The sequence below is a fragment of the Tachypleus tridentatus genome, chromosome 13, assembly GCF_004210375.1.
Source record: "Tachypleus tridentatus isolate NWPU-2018 chromosome 13, ASM421037v1, whole genome shotgun sequence".
Classification (NCBI taxonomy): Eukaryota; Metazoa; Arthropoda; class Merostomata; order Xiphosura; family Limulidae; genus Tachypleus; species Tachypleus tridentatus.
In genome coordinates, this window is record NC_134837.1 from 165,475,146 (window position 1) to 165,491,549 (window position 16,404).

Genomic DNA, 16,404 nt, shown 5'->3' on the forward strand with positions numbered 1-16,404 from the left:
AAGTAGCAGCATACAAACAATTACATAATACGTGTGAAAGTAGCAGCATACAAACAGTTTACATAATACGTGTGAAAGTAGCAGCATACAAACAGTATACATAATACGTGTGAAAGTAGCAGCATACAAACAGTTTACATAATACGTGTGAAAGTAGCAGCATACAAACAGTATACATAATACGTGTGAAAGTAGCAGCATACAAACAGTATACATAATACGTGTGAAAGTAGCAGCATACAAACAGTTTACATAACACGATGTGAAAGCAGCAGCATACAAACAGTATACATAATACGTGTGAAAGCAGCAGCATACAAACAGTTTACATAATACGTGTGAAAGTAGCAGCATACAAACAGTATACATAATACGTGTGAAAGTAGCAGCATACAAACAGTTTACATAATACGTGTGAAAGCAGCAGCATACAAACAGTTTACATAATACGTGTTAAAAGCAGCAGCATTCAAACAGTTTACATAATACGTGTGAAAGTAGCAGCATACAAACAGTTTACATAATACGATGTGAAAGTAGCAGCATACAAACAGTTTACATAATACGACGCGTGAAAGTAGCAGCATACAAACAGTATACATCATAACGCGTGGAAGAAAGCAACATAGAAACAGTTTACAGAATACGTGTGGAAGTAGCAGCATAGAAACAGTTTACATAATACGTGTGAAAGTAGCAGCATTCAAACAGTTTACATAATACGTGTGAAAGTAGCAGCATACAAACAGTATACATAATACTGTGAAAGTAGCAGCATACAAACAGTTTACATAATACGTGTGAAAGTAGCAGCATACAGTTTACATAATACGTGTTAAACTAGCAGCATACAAACAGTTTACATAATACATGTGAAAGTAGCAGCATACAAACAGTTTACATAATACGTGTTAAAGTAGCAGCATTCAAACAGTTTACATAATACGTGTTAAAGTAGCAGCATTCAAACAGTTTACATAATACGTGTGAAAGTAGCAGCATACAAACAGTATACATAATACGTGTGAAAGTAGCAGCATACAAACAGTTTACATAATACGTGTGAAAGTAGCAGCATACAAACAGATTACATAATACGTGTGAAAGTGGCAGCATACAAACAGTATACATAATGTGAAACAGCAGCATACAAACAGTTTACATAATACGTGTGAAAGTATACAAACAGTTTACATAATACGTGTTAAAGTAGCAGCATTCAAACAGTTTACATAATACGTGTGAAAGCAGCAGCATACAAACAGTTTACATAATACGTGTGAAAGTAGCAGCATACAAACAGTTTACATGATACGTGTGAAAGTAGCAGCATACAAACAGTTTACATAATACGTGTGAAAGTAGCAGCATACAAACAGTTTACATAATACGTGTTAAAGTAGCAGCATTCAAACAGTTTACATAATACGTGTGAAAGTAGCAGCATACAAACAGCTTACATAATACATCTGAAATTAGCAGTATTCAATCAGTAATCGAAACCAATTTCTATAAAAGAGATAAAAATAACAATATATAATTGTATAGCATTAAAAGTTTACATAAAAGTGATAAAAATGATGATATTCAATCACATATCAGAAATACTTTACAGATTAGTGCTAAAAGTAGCTTATATAACCGTATATCACACATACTTTTCATATTAGTGCTAGAAGTAACTGTATATAACGGTATATCACATATACTTTACATACAAGTGCTAAAAGTAGCTGTATATAACCGTGTATAACAAATAACCACATAATAGTAATGAAAGTAACAGTACACAGTCAAATAGTATATAGAATTTACATTGTAGTACTGTTAGTACGAGTATACAACCATATGCCACAAACCGACCACAAAATAGTGCTGAAAATAATAGTAGACAATCTTAAGCTACAAACAGTTAACACATTTACTATTATACTACTAAAATCAGAGTATAAAATATATCAAAGAAACAACTTACATAAAACTGTTGAAAGCGACTGTGTACAACAATATATCACAAACAGCTAACTCGAAAATAGCTAATGTTTACAATTTTCCGTTTATCCCAATAACGTATTTATTATAAAACCAAACATTTAACTAATATCTGTAGCACATTAAGGTACTGCACTGGAGCTGACTGTGGCGTTTTATCACAGCCATTCAATAAGTACCAAGTTTTCAAGTGCATTAACGTATTAATAACTGAATATAGAACCTTACAATGCATAACAATGGAACATATTGTCGAAATAAAATACACATCTATAACCGCGATAATATAGCAACTCTTACAAAAAATTAAAGTCAATTATAACTGAACGCACGTTTGTACAACTATTTAGAGCTGATAATGTTTTGAAGTTTAAATAACATGTTCAGGAAAACTTAGAAGTAAACTTAATTCTTCTGTAAGTAAAGATCGGACTGAGAAATCAGACAATTAGAAATCCCTGAAGAGTTTTCGCTCACCCCTCTTCCCAAATCGAATAACAGCAAAAAACAAACTTTTATCAGTAGTGAAAGCAATTGGACAGGACTTTATAACAAGTACGACTGAATATAATCGTAAAAAAACATGCGACTTACCAATAGTAGTGATTACAATTATCGAATATAACAAGGCACCAGAAAATGACCATTGAAGTGAAGAGTCATCTTTACCGTCATAACCTTCTTTTCTGACCGCTTGGACAATGGTCACTTCAAAGTTTCTGAGGGTTGCTGCTGCCAGTTGCGTCCAGTTTACCTCGTGCAACACGCTGCTTTTGGCTGTAATGTCCCATAAGGCTTCAACTATCGCTGTCCGTTCGTTCTGCATTTCTTCACGTTTTGCACGTTCATTATAGGCTTCCAGAGCTTCAAAGGTAAATGCCCCCATAATAGTATAACCAACAACAAGACCGCACAGGCCTATATGGGAAAAAAGAAAGGTGGTGCCTGCACGACAATAATAGAGGCACTTAGCACAGCGTGGACTCTCTTCCCGCATCCTCACTACAGGCTCTTTGCCGTTAGATACTCGTACATGTAAGAAGTTTGGCACAAAAGACGCAGTAGGTGTCGTAAAGTTCTGAGCTAAGTCCTATATAAATATATATAAACTTCTAGTAATGTAGTTGTCAGGTGTAGATAGCATAATTAAATGTTTTGGTTTCTTAACTGTACTATAAACCTCAGTACCAGCAGTAAATCTAGCAATAAAAGTTCCATCCTTTTGGCTTCAATTTTTAACAGACAAGTCAAGTGTTTGAACTACAGAACATAATTACAGGTGTCTCCTAGCTCGGCGCAATTTAATGAAAATATTTAACGACTTCAGGAAAACTCAGTTAATATGTCGTAACAAACCAAGCTCTGAGCCACCCTCATCCTTACTTTAGGTATACATTCGGACTAGAATGTATACGCATGCGAACGTCATCACGTGTTGCTCTCATAATGAAGTTATGAATAGCGCTCATTGCGTGGCTTAATTACTGTTAATGCCGTGAAAGAATTTTCGCGGTATAATGCCGCGGTCATAATAGCAAACAATATTTGGGATTCAAAGAGGAGAAAATAAAATCTATTGATGACGACATCTATACGTATGCATAAAACGTATAGCCTGGAAAAATGTATTTTAAATATCACACACATGAGGTATGAATGTTATTGAGCCACTCTTTCAGTATAATTACTATATATATATCCATGGAACAACTTCGCAGGGTGTGGATGAATCTTTAGCAAATTTGGCATTAGTGAAAGTAATAAATAGGTTCATTGGGTCCATGGGAATTTTTTTTTTTTTAATTTCGCACAAAGCTACTCGAGGGGTATCTGCGCTAGCCGTCCCTAATTTAGCAGTGTAAGACTAGAGGGAAGGCAATGATGGAAGTTTTATTGTGCACGTAAGGACTAACGATCTAGAAAAGGGTAGGTCAGAGAAGCTAATTGATAGGCAAAAAGAGTTGATAAAAGTATTTAAAGAAACGGGCCATAACTTAATTGTGTTAGGGTTACTAGAAAGAATAAGTTGTGAGGATGACATTATAAATTGGTTACTAGGGCTGATCGTAAAGCTTAGATTAAAATGTAAATATGAATAGATTGGCTGGTTGGACTTGCAGGGTCAATTTAATGAGAGAAGGGTGCTTTTTGGAATGTATGGTTTATTTTTAAGTAGGGTACAGGCTGGCTTGTTTGCAAGGGCTATTAACTCAGCTGTAAGGGAAGTTTTAAACTTGGACAAGACAGGAGTGAGGACCAGGATAAATTAAATTCAAGTGCAAAATGGCATAAGAAAAAGTTTAGCACAGGAAATATAAGCAATAAAATAGCTGATTTATAACGCTGGTAGGAATGGAGGATTTCGATATAACAGGAATAACTAAACATCGTTAAATGTAGACAGTTCTTATAACAGAAATTTCTTGGAAATACAGGGTTTATAAACTATTTAACAGGGATGAAGTATTAAAGAGAGGGGAGGAGTGGTTTTATGTGTAAAATGTGTTAAACTCTGTTAAGATTTATAAAATATAATAGCAAAAAGAATGAACGAATTTTGGCTTCTATTAGCAGATTTGTAATGGAAATTTGTCACAGACCACAAAATGGTACTGATTAAATTAATCAGTAACTTTTCACGGGATTAATATTTCAGGTGTTAACAATGTCATAATTATAGACTATTTTAATGTGAGGCACATTGTTTGAGAAATGTTAGAACCAAATCATGAGGGAGAAAGAAGGTTGGAAGCTGTTAAAGATGGTTTTCTTCACCAATCTCTCAAAAAACCTACTAGAAACAATGCTATTTTAAATTGATTGTTAACTGTAATATAGAAATCGTTGAGAGAGTGGAAACTGGAAAATATCTTGTTGCAAGTGATCATTTCTCCATTAAGTATGATGTTTTGCTGCATATGGAAATAAAGAATAATGATATTTTAGTTACAAATTTCAAAAAACAAATTTTGAAGGGATGCGACAAGGATTGTCTATTGGGAATAGGGCAATTCAACAGTTTGGATACGTTGATAAGATGTGGGAAATATTTATAATAACTTTTTAGATAAATGTATTTCTTACAGAAAGAAAAGGAAAAAATCAGGTTGGCTCACAAAATGTATAAGAGGTAAAATTAAAGAAAAGTATCACAAAGAAATTTAAATTAACTTGTCTAACGGGATATTTAGAAGGTTATACAATATCAAGAAACTTAGTCAAATATAAATTCAGAAAATAAAAAATGATGCATGAAGAAAAGGTTGGCTGAAAAGGAAAAAAAAAGTAAAGATTTCTTTAAATATTTTAAGTGTAAGCAAAATGATAAAATGGGGATAGGAAAGTTGAGGGATAATACATGAAGGATAATTTCTGATGATCACGAGATGACTAGATTATTAAATCGTGTCTTTTCTTCAGTTTTAACTGATGAAAATTTAAGTCATTATTTACTCACCTTGTATAATTGATAGATGTAAGCAAGATCACATAAAATTGACAGAATAATTGAGTTTATTAAGAAGAAACTGGGAAGTGTAAAGAACTATTAAGCTCTCAGACGAGATAATATTTCCCTTAAAGGTTTTGATAGAGGTTAAGGTTTGAATATGTGAGCCACTTGCTATTATTTGTTGTGAATCCTTGAATAACGGCTAGGTACCAGAGGATTGAAAGTTGGCTAAAGTTACTTTTTTTATTAAGGGAGATGATAAAAACTGTCCTAGTAATTATAGGCCTATTACTCTTAAATTAGTTTTGAGAGAAATTTGAGAACGTCCGGTAACACATTATTTGCAAAGCCATATAACGAATGTTTGAATTCTACTGGATAATCAACATGATTTAATTAACGGAAAATCTTGTCTTACAAATCTTCTGGCATTCTTTGAAAAGGTTACTGCTTATGTAGGTGAGGGTGCAGGTGTAGGTTTGATACATCTGGATTTTCAAAAAGCATATACCAAGATGCTATGTAGAAAGCTTGTAAAAACATCTCTATGTGTGTTAGCTGAGAATTGATTGTTAAAAACAGGATTCAGTCAAATTGGATTAATGTCACAAGTGGGGTACCTCAGGAATAAGCCTTATGACCTTTGCTCTTTTTAATTTACATCAATGAAGGAATGATCAACAAATTACTTTGCTTATGATTTCAAGGTCTTAAGTGTTGCTGTGAGGATGCTGTTGCAGATTTACAAAAGGATTTAGATCATTTAGTGAATTGAACAAATAAATAGCAGACAAATTTTAAGTATAATAAATGCAAGATACTTCACGTAGGTCGTCATAATTCGAAGTATAATTTGGATGGAAATAATCTGAACAGTATTATGAAAGACAAAGGTCTTGGTGTAGTGGTTGATCAGTCTCTTAAGCTATCCAAGTAACGTGCTCGTGGTAGGGCAAATAGCATTTTAGATAAAATCTACAGAAATAGTTAATACGTGTCTAAAGAGGTTAGAATTTCATTATATTTTACTGCCTTCTGTTATATAATGATTTTAGTGATGATGCTAAATGTCTTTTTATAACACGGAAACATTTAGCATCATCACTGCTATACTATACAATAGTGTTCTACTGTTGGCAAACTGTAATTAATTATTGAAAATAATATGCACTGTTTTACTGATTCATAATTGCCTTTTTTCACTTAAATTGATATTTGATACATATAGTTGGCTGGAAAAATTCTCGATGTGCCTAGTAGGCTATATAAGTTGTTGAAACAGCGGTTGTAACAAGAGATAAATAAGTTTTTACACGAATGGTTAATTCTTAAATCATAATTTTGAACTGGCATTAAATAGACAATCTAAAATAAAAAAAAAAGTCTCGACTCAAAATCCATGTTGCTGAACTGGATCATATTCGGAAAGTTTGACATAAACTAGGGTTATTTGCTCCGATTGTTTCTTATTTCATTTGATAATCACTCAAATACTGCAAACTACATATTTTACGTATATTTTTTAAACCATCAAGTGTTACACCCCACACTAACGGGCGCCCCTGATGATTCCAAGAAAATAAAATGACCAATGCACTAATATGTAATGTTTGAAGCATTGTAGTTTGAAACTGTTCTTCCTCGTAGAAAGTATATTACAAATACTGAATTGTACTGGAAGAAAAAAAAATACACACACATACATACATATACGTAATGGCCCGACATGGCCAGGTGGGTTAAGGCGTTCGACTCGTAATCTAAGGGTCGCGGGTTCGAATCCCGGTCGAGCCAAACATGCTCGCCCTTTCAGCCGTGAGGGCGTTACAATATTACAGTCAATCCCACTATTCATTTGTAAAAGAGTAGCCCAAGAGTTGGCGGTGGGTGGTGATGACTAGCTGCCTTCCCTCTTGTCTTACACTGCTGAATTAGGGACGGCTAGCGCAGATAGCCCTCGAGTGACTTTGCACGAAATTCAAAAACAAACATATACGTAAAATCAACACGCCTTACAACTACTAAAAACACTTCTATTTGAACTTTGATAAATATATTTTTCGTATATTTGTTATAGGTCCCAAACAAAAGTCACACCTCTGATATTTCTAGCCCATAGAGAACATATAAACAATGATATCTTTAATAAGGATGAAATGTTCACGAGTCAGAAAGTGTTTATCTGTAGCGTGATCTTCTTTAGGTTCAGTACGTAAACTAAGTAGCGGTACGAGTCATGGCTTTGGTACACTTGATTTTCACAGCTTTTGATTATCCATTCTTGAGGATGACGTGATTGTACGTCGAAACCTGTCTGGTTTTAGTCTGTTGACAGTCTCAGAATAACATTTTAAAGCAGTTTGCTTAGAAATGTTGATATTTAACAATATATCTTGAATTTTAGTCCCTTAATCAGTTTTGTTTCTATTAACACGGGCTGCAGACAAATAATTATAACCTCAAAATACGTATCAAAGAATTTATCAAACTACTGAGGCTAGCAAAATCATTTTTTGGTTTTTTCACCCTGATGCTTGTGTTGATAGTTATAAAATTTTTCATACTTTTCAGCTAGACACTACACATAAAAAAGGGGTTGAGTAAATATAGAAATACATGAAACATTAATTATTCGTGTTTCTGCTGTGACAACGTTGGAAATGTGTTCTTATACATTTTGTGTCAAAACTTCCATACTGACTTTACAAACAGACTTTCATCTATCAAGAAAATCACGTCTTCATGTAGAGCTTTCGATTAATTGTTCCAAGACTGATGTGGATAGAATATGCTTTTCCAATACGAAGCGAGGTTTTATGAGTTTGTTTTAAATATAATCTCAAGTTATTTGTTTGTTTTCCTAACTTAGCAGAGTAAGATTAGAGATCAGGCAGCTAGTCATCACCACCCACTGCCAACTCTTGGGCTATTCTTTTACCAACGAATAGTGGGATTGACTATAACATTATAACGCCCCCACGATTAAAAGAGTGAGCATGTTTGGTTTGACTGGGACTCAAACGCGCGGCCCTCAGATTACGGGTCGAGCACACTAACGACTAGCCATTTTGGGCAACTCTCTTCAAGTTGTACTCTTCTTCGTGATGACGAGAAACCCACTTGAAGTAAAAATATATCTCAAGGCGGCTGATACGGATATTAAAACTTTTATTAACATAATGTACAGAACAACGTTTTGATCTTCTTAAGTCATCTTCAGGTCGAAACGTTGTTCTCCACTTAATTTTAATAAAAGTTTTAATACTCATACCAGAAGTCTTGAGATTCACTTGTACTTTGCTTATTTTAAAGAAATAATGATTATTAATGAATTATGATGGACAAAATTTGAAATCTAAGTGTTTGTAAAAAAAAAAGGCCATTTTCAGTAGAATATCTAAAATAATTATATGAATACATATTAAATACTTACAACAAAGTATAAAAGACGCAAGTCAACAGATCTCTTTTATTATGCTAATAAAGCCACTCTTAAAATAAAAAGAATGAATTTAGGAACAACCATGAAAATATATGTCTACAACAGATGAAAGAATATATATACATATAACATATACATTCCAGAAAAAAAATATAAAACTTTCTTAATGCACTTATTTAAAAGTTCTTGTTCGTTATTTAAAAAAAAACAACGTCTTTTCTAAAAATATTATGTCTTTCTTCCCTTAGAAATCTTTTTTTTACCAAATATTTTATTATCTACTAATATCACATAGGCACATAGAAGAGTTAAAAGTTAAATATTGATATTATTCTGGGATTATTCCATCTGTCAAACAGTAAAACATAAGAAAAAGATACACAAAAACAGTATCTCAAAACTACCCTTGCAAACAATACTACTTTTTAGATCAGTAGCAGTAGAAAATGTAAATCTTTTAAATCGTAAAAGATTTAATTTAAACTTTTACATTTTAGATTTTCACACTTTAGATTTCTAGCAAGCCTAATAACCAGAAGTTATGCATTTTGGATTTGACACACAATATATTTTTACTCTGTTTCTTTTTGGCAATACTTACCAGGTTAAAACATCAACTCATTCAGACAGGCCCACACGTCTTTTATAATTTCATCCTTAATATATATGATGTATCTCTGATTTTGCCCTCCTTTACTGTATTGATTATAAATAACAATTCATATGTCTAAGAATTTCTTTTTTTTTTGTTAATCCAAATTTATTATACTATGATTATATTATTATTATATTGAATCTTCATGAGACATTTTGCTAATAAATACACGAAATCCTTCACAAAATGAAGGTTTAAAATAAAATTGTATTAAATTACCAAATTTGCAATTGTTCCTTCAAATGATTTCTAATGATGTATATATAGTAACACTGACAGGCTAACAGGTGACAGATCTTTAGTAACACCAATGCTTCAGTAACTTCAACAAAGATATAATCTGAACAGTTAAAGTTTTTGTATCAGCACAACATTAAGATAAATCCAAAGTAAATATGTCTGTTGGGTTTCTTAAACAACCCAAAATAAAATGAAAGTCATCTGCAGTGGCTGTAGGATTTTAGAAAGAGGTTCTGTCTCCTGGATGGGCACCATATAATTTCAGCATACATTATTTATATCAATGCAGCTAAATGATTCAGCAGACTTAAATATTATGTTATAAATTATTGGTCTGCAGCTAGGAAAAACAGGAAATTAATTATTATTAAAATGTATGCACTTTAAAGTGCAAGGGCACAAAATTATAATAAAGAGAGAGCACTTGCACCCTATACACCAGCTAGTGAAAATCATATAAAAGTTAATATTTTGCACTAAATTCTTCTTCTGGGAGGTGTTGGTTTGTTTGTTTTTTGAAATTTTGCAAAAATTACACAAGGGCTATCTGCACTAGCTATCCCTAATTAGCAGTATAAGGCAGCTGGTCATCACCACCTACTGCCAACTCTTGGGCTACTCTTACCAACGAATAGTGGAATTGACTGTAAAATTATAATGTCCCCATGACTGAAAAGATGAGCATGTTTGGTGCAATGGGGAATCAAACCCATGACCCTCAGTTAATGAGTCAAGCTCCTTAACCACCCGGCCACTGCTGGAATGTGAAGAAATATACTTGTAACACACAAGCTTACTTTGTTATAATTCACTGTGTAACTGCTATATCTGTAAATACTACATATACATTTATTCTGGCTATTGTTGTTATAGTGCACATATGTATATTGTTAAGGATACTGTTTCTACAACCCAAATGCATATATTTTAAAACCACTGTTTTTATAAAAGTGGCTCAAATACTACTCAGATTTATATATAAATGGTGTTTAAAACATGTAGAATGGTACTGTTTCTCAAAAGGATTTAAAACTGGTGTATGCACTAATCAAGCTACTGCTTCTAATAAAGCTATGATTATTTTACTGAGGCCAATGTTTCTGTAAATGACATGCACATTAATTTGGCTTCAGTATCTGAAAAAGATGTGAGCATATTATTCAGACCTACTATGCACATATTGTATCCAACCATTCAGAATCCAATTTTTCTGCAAGTATTGTGAACAGTATTGAGATATCTGTTTCTCTACATTTTGTGTATCTGCTGCCATATAAACTACTCAAGTTACAGTTATGCTGAAAGTGTTGTGAATATACTCAGACAGATATTTCTATAAGTGATACGACTATACTACTAAGATTACTTCATGATGTTATGAAAACATGTAGGTTCCAAAAATCACTTCAATACATTACCACAACCTGAGACTTTAACAAGGTAGACCTTTGTTCATCAGGGCCAACCTGGCAAGAAAGGTCTATTGAGAGTACTATTAGTACTCTTAGGTGCTTTCTATACACTTTCTATATGTATGTACTACTTGGCTGTTGTTTCTTTCAGTGCTTTGTATACGATGTTTTGACTATTATTTGGGACAGCATTTATGTAGATACAATATTCAAGATACCATTTTTGTTTTTATTGTTTTGTGTATACAATATAAAAAGGCTGATAAACATAGTGATGTGTTTATGCACCAATAGCACTATTATTATTATGTCTGTCTTAAATGAAATAACAGCATGATCTTTTATCAATTTGTAGATTAAGTCGAAATGTTAGCTGCTAAGGATTTAAAAAGCAGTTTTCATCAAAGGGACACTACTTTAACACTTGAAGTCAAATAAGTTCACTTGAAAATTAAAATTAAGATTACAGTACTAATAAAGTTTTAATAAAACTTCTGTATATAAAGGAATCCTTATATGCAGAGATTCAATTAACATGAAATATGAATATTTGAGTATTAGAACTAAAGTCATTTTCTTGAGAAAATCAAATGACAACACAAAGCACTAGAATACTACACATTCTTTTTCTGTAAGTAAACTAATAAATACTAATGAAGATTATCTTACAGCAATGATAGTAAAAAATCAAGTTTGATATATCAGCTGTTTAGTATCTTATTTCTAAGTACAAAATATACAACAGATCCAAATAATATCAAATACCAAATAATTTATTTTATCTCATACATGAAAACTATAATGCGTCAGAATGAAAATTATATTTTCTGAAAATATTCTTTGGATGCCCAGTTTCCCATAAATATATGTTTCTGGTCCTATAGCTGTACGTAAGAAGCTAACAAACAATAATAGCTCCTCATACAAGTTTTTAGGCTTAAGCAACGTTAAAATATTTGTTGTCTTAAACATAACCTAGTACATTATCCAACAGAAATAAAGCTTAGTACACATTTACCAAGCAGATCAAATTTCTATATGGCTCTGTCTACTATCACAAGGCAATATCTTCACTCATCTATCAACACTTGTGAATAATTACTAATCTAAAGCAACAGGGATAGCAAATGGTTTGTTGAAGACTAGGATGGTTGAAATATTTCAATCTGAATAGTCAACTGACTGTCCTGTTTATTCAACACTTTGAGGCAATCCTATCGACAGTTTTGACAGATATGTTACCTCTGGACAGTATTTCTAATTATGTCAGTTTATACTGACCACTAATATCAGCTATTTTTTCACAGTGAAATTCACACTGGTTGTGTAGTCTATTATTATCTCTGGAACTATGTTTCACTTCCAGTCTATACTATACTGACCACTTATATAAGCTATATTTTCACTGGCTCACAGTGACTGTATATGTTATTACTGAAAATATGTTCCACTCCCAGAATTTATACTGACCATTCATATCAGCTATATTTACACATTCAGGTTCATCTGATTGTGCAATATGTTGTCATCTCTCAAAATATATACCATTTCCAAAGTATATGCCGACCACTTGTACATATCAGCTACAGTTTCACACTCAGTTTCATAGTCACTACATATGTTACCATCATACCAAGAGTTTATAAATTACCACTTATATGAGCTAGATTTTTGCTCTCAGTTTTTCATTGATTGTGTATATTGTTATTAAATGGAATATGTTGCACTTCCAACTGTAATGACTACTTATATCAGCAAAGTTTTCACAAGTTTTGGACTAATTGCATATATTTTCATTACTGGAAACATGTTCCACTTTAAAAATTTATACTGACCACTTAAAACAAACATATAAAATTAACTTTTCATATCAGCCTACTTTATCTACAGTTATATTTGAATTTGGCCATTTCTTCTATGTGTAGATTTTACATTTTTAATGTACAGATGCATTAAACAACTAATATCTCATAAATCTTGCAGTATAGTACATAACATTTATAGCAGCTGTACTTTAGCTATGATCTTTAAGCTTTCTGAGGTCCATAATTCACTTCACTGGAGATCCAACTCAAATAAAAGTCTCACAATTTTAAATCTTAAGAAGTACAAATTTCTCATACATTTTGCATCTCAAAAATCAGAGTCTCTGAAGGTCTACTGTCCCATGCTCACGGTACAACTGCTCGCTGTTAGTAATTTAAGAATGACTTATCCTCTAAGTGCTATAGATGTGAAGCAGGTTTTAAGTCTCAAAATGTTTGTATAAAGATGTAACATAAGTCATAATGGACTGCCAATCTGGTCTTTCAAGTGATATCAGTTCATTAGTGTTCTGAAAGAGAAAAAAAAATTATAAGCCTGTTTATACAAAAAACACATAAAAAGTAAAGAAAAGTTTTCAAACAAAGATAAATATTTTAAAATAAAAACACTAAAATAAGCAAAAATGAATTTTTGTTTTGATAAAATGTTAAGGTTGGCACATGACTAATATGTGTCTCAATAAGAAAAGTTCTTTTTATGCATACATTTAAGATGTTTTTGCAATTTATGTAGAGATTTCAGGACAAAACAACCAGAAGTTTACTGTTCCATAAGCTGTATATTAATGAGCTGCAGGTGATGGCTGATTGTACCAATAGGATAATGTGTGTGTGCCACTATCACGCATTGTGCTCCCATGCAGCCTAATAAACAGCAATTAATACTAGGTGCTCATCCTGAATCAAATGTTGTAATAACTGCAACTACAAGTTTGAGTTGTAGAGTTTTCCCTAAACTTATATAATCATGATCTAGCATCCCATTAATTTCATCTTTTCCTCTCCAGTAGGAGGTCTAAAGACACAAACTTCCAGAATTTAATGATGCTCTTAAACCTTCTACAAGTAATTAGTAATACTACAGTTGCATCTTAATAAACTGGGATGAAGAAACTTGTACATCTTACTTAAAAGGAATGAGAAGTAATGGCTAGTTGTTCACTTTTTTAATACCTTTGGATCATCACTGCTGGTTTTGATTCTATTTCTTCCTGAAAATCTTTTATGCAGTGTTTCAAGAGACATTTTGTGTCTTATTTAAACAACTTTACTGTTCCTATGCTACATTTCTAAAGACAAGTATTCAACTTACATAACAACAGATAACATTACACATATATATCAATGAATGTGAGTGTGATTTGCTACAAATTCGTATGGTTGCAAGAATCATTATATTAATATCAAAGAACATACTGTCTTTAAACACATACAAACAAATATCTTTAATCAATTATGATGAAGAAAGGAAGTCACAATCATGACAGTAACACTTATAAAGTTGAAACACAAGTTTACCACTGAGAGAAATGACAGCCAGGAATATTTTACAAGTTTTTTCTTAAATGAAGTTTATTTCAGACATCATACATATGATTAAAGTTGTAAGAGCCATAACTTTTCAATCAGTTTAAGCAACATTTTACTTGGTATGATTTGACATCTGGTTTGGTGTTCTTAAAGTTTAACAACTTATTTAAGAAAAACAAGAATTAAAATGACTACCAAAAACATTCATAAAATTAATAATAATAATAATTCTAATTTCTGTGACACTCAAAATAATTACAACTATTTCACCAGATTTGCAATGTTGGCAAATTAAATTCAAAAGCTTATTGGCATTGTGGTCATGTACTTCTGTTCACATCATATCATAAATTTTTAGAAATTTACACTTTCCTAACTAAACGTATGTAAAATATAAAAGAAATACATCATAATATAAGAAGAAATGAGCTAAACAACTGTTGGTTATCAGAGTTCAGTGAGTTCAATTACATGTTGATCAAAAAATTATTTTTAGGAAAAAGGAAACATACCATAACTAATCATTAAATGAAGATTAATTTAGGGTTTTCAGAGAAAAAACAGAAAAAGTGAGTATAGAATGGAAAGAAAAATATAAAGACGGAGAGAGAGAGAAATAACATACAGGTACATAACCATCCCAACAGTTTAAATCTAACTGATAGAAATGGGATGGTTATAGTTTAACTTCTACTTTTCACATTCACAAACTTTACTGAATTTGTTGTAGACAAAGCAGAAGATAGACTATCAAACTAGCATTCTTTGATACTTCAGAACAAGTAAAAATAATGCACTATTAGTTATTTTGTGTCTTACAGGTACATAAATTGAAGTTTCATTGAAGATTCATACATTGTAGCTAAAAATAAGTCCTTAATATTAGCTACATTAAACCAGTTGTATTTTTCTTAAATGAAAGAAATTATGATATTAATAATAATTAACTTTCATTTGTCATAGTTACTTACTAAGGTGGTTGGGATTCCCACATCTTCCGCTGCTTTGAAAGCTATTGTAAAGTTTCTCTTCTGTTCCCATAAAAAAAACAATAAACTTTTGTATCACACACACACATATATACATATACACAAATACTAAATTATTACTTTAAAATTTATAATATTAATAGATTTCTGGCATGCATTAGTTTCAACCTAAAACAAATGTAATTATAGAATTAACTTTAGCCTACTTGATGGTTAGTTCAAATTCTTACAGGCAGGTATTTACTCAAAATCATTCAAATCAGTTAATTGTTGTCTTTAGGTATAACCTCAGTCATTCATAGTAGCAAGTCTTTATACAATGACATTATATTCAGAATGTACTAGTGTCCTCAATATTAATTGAAATGTGTGGTCTTTGCATCATATATAAATGTGTTTTGGTTTTCAGTATCTTTTGCATTATATGATATCCCCAGTATGCACAAACATATCAAAATAAGGCACAAAAACAACATTGTAAAGTATGATTTAAAACACTGTTTTTAATTCATACTTTATGATGTTTTTGTACCTTAGCCAATTTCATGCAGAAAAACAACAACATTATATGAACAAAGGTTAAGGTTTCCAATCTATTGCTTTAATATATGATCTCACAGAAGCCATAATAGATATTCTATTACAAAAGATATCTGTACATTAACTTGTAATGAATTATCACGTAAGTAGTAGATAAAAAATGAAGATTACTGTTCAACTACAGCACATGTAACAGAAATTACGTGTATATTATTATAACTTAAAAAAAAAGAAAAAAGACAAATATATGTATATGTAAATAAAGTTAGACATTAAGAGAAAAATCCTCTTTAAAAACTGTTGTAATAACTTATTTACTTGTGAAGA

General features: G+C 31.8%; 2 protein-coding genes across 2 annotated transcripts in view; both read right to left on the reverse strand.

Moving 5' to 3' along the window:
• The window catches only part of LOC143240875 (potassium channel subfamily K member 18-like), a 36,794-nt gene extending 33,397 nt beyond the window's left edge, over window positions 1-3,397 (reverse strand). Inside the window, exon 1 of the mRNA XM_076484092.1 lies at window positions 2,587-3,397. Coding sequence (XP_076340207.1) covers window positions 2,587-2,989 — 403 coding nt within the window. The 5' untranslated portion in view covers window positions 2,990-3,397. The remainder of the gene's footprint in view (window positions 1-2,586) is intronic.
• Window positions 3,398-8,898: 5,501 nt separating this feature from the next.
• LOC143236358 (cytospin-A-like) overlaps window positions 8,899-16,404 on the reverse strand; it is an 88,573-nt gene continuing 81,067 nt past the window's right edge. Inside the window, exons 15-16 of the mRNA XM_076474628.1 lie at window positions 15,520-15,579; window positions 8,899-13,527 (exon numbers count right to left, since the gene is read on the reverse strand). Of these exons, the coding sequence (XP_076330743.1) occupies window positions 13,438-13,527; window positions 15,520-15,579 (150 nt within the window). The 3' untranslated portion in view covers window positions 8,899-13,437. The remainder of the gene's footprint in view (window positions 13,528-15,519; window positions 15,580-16,404) is intronic.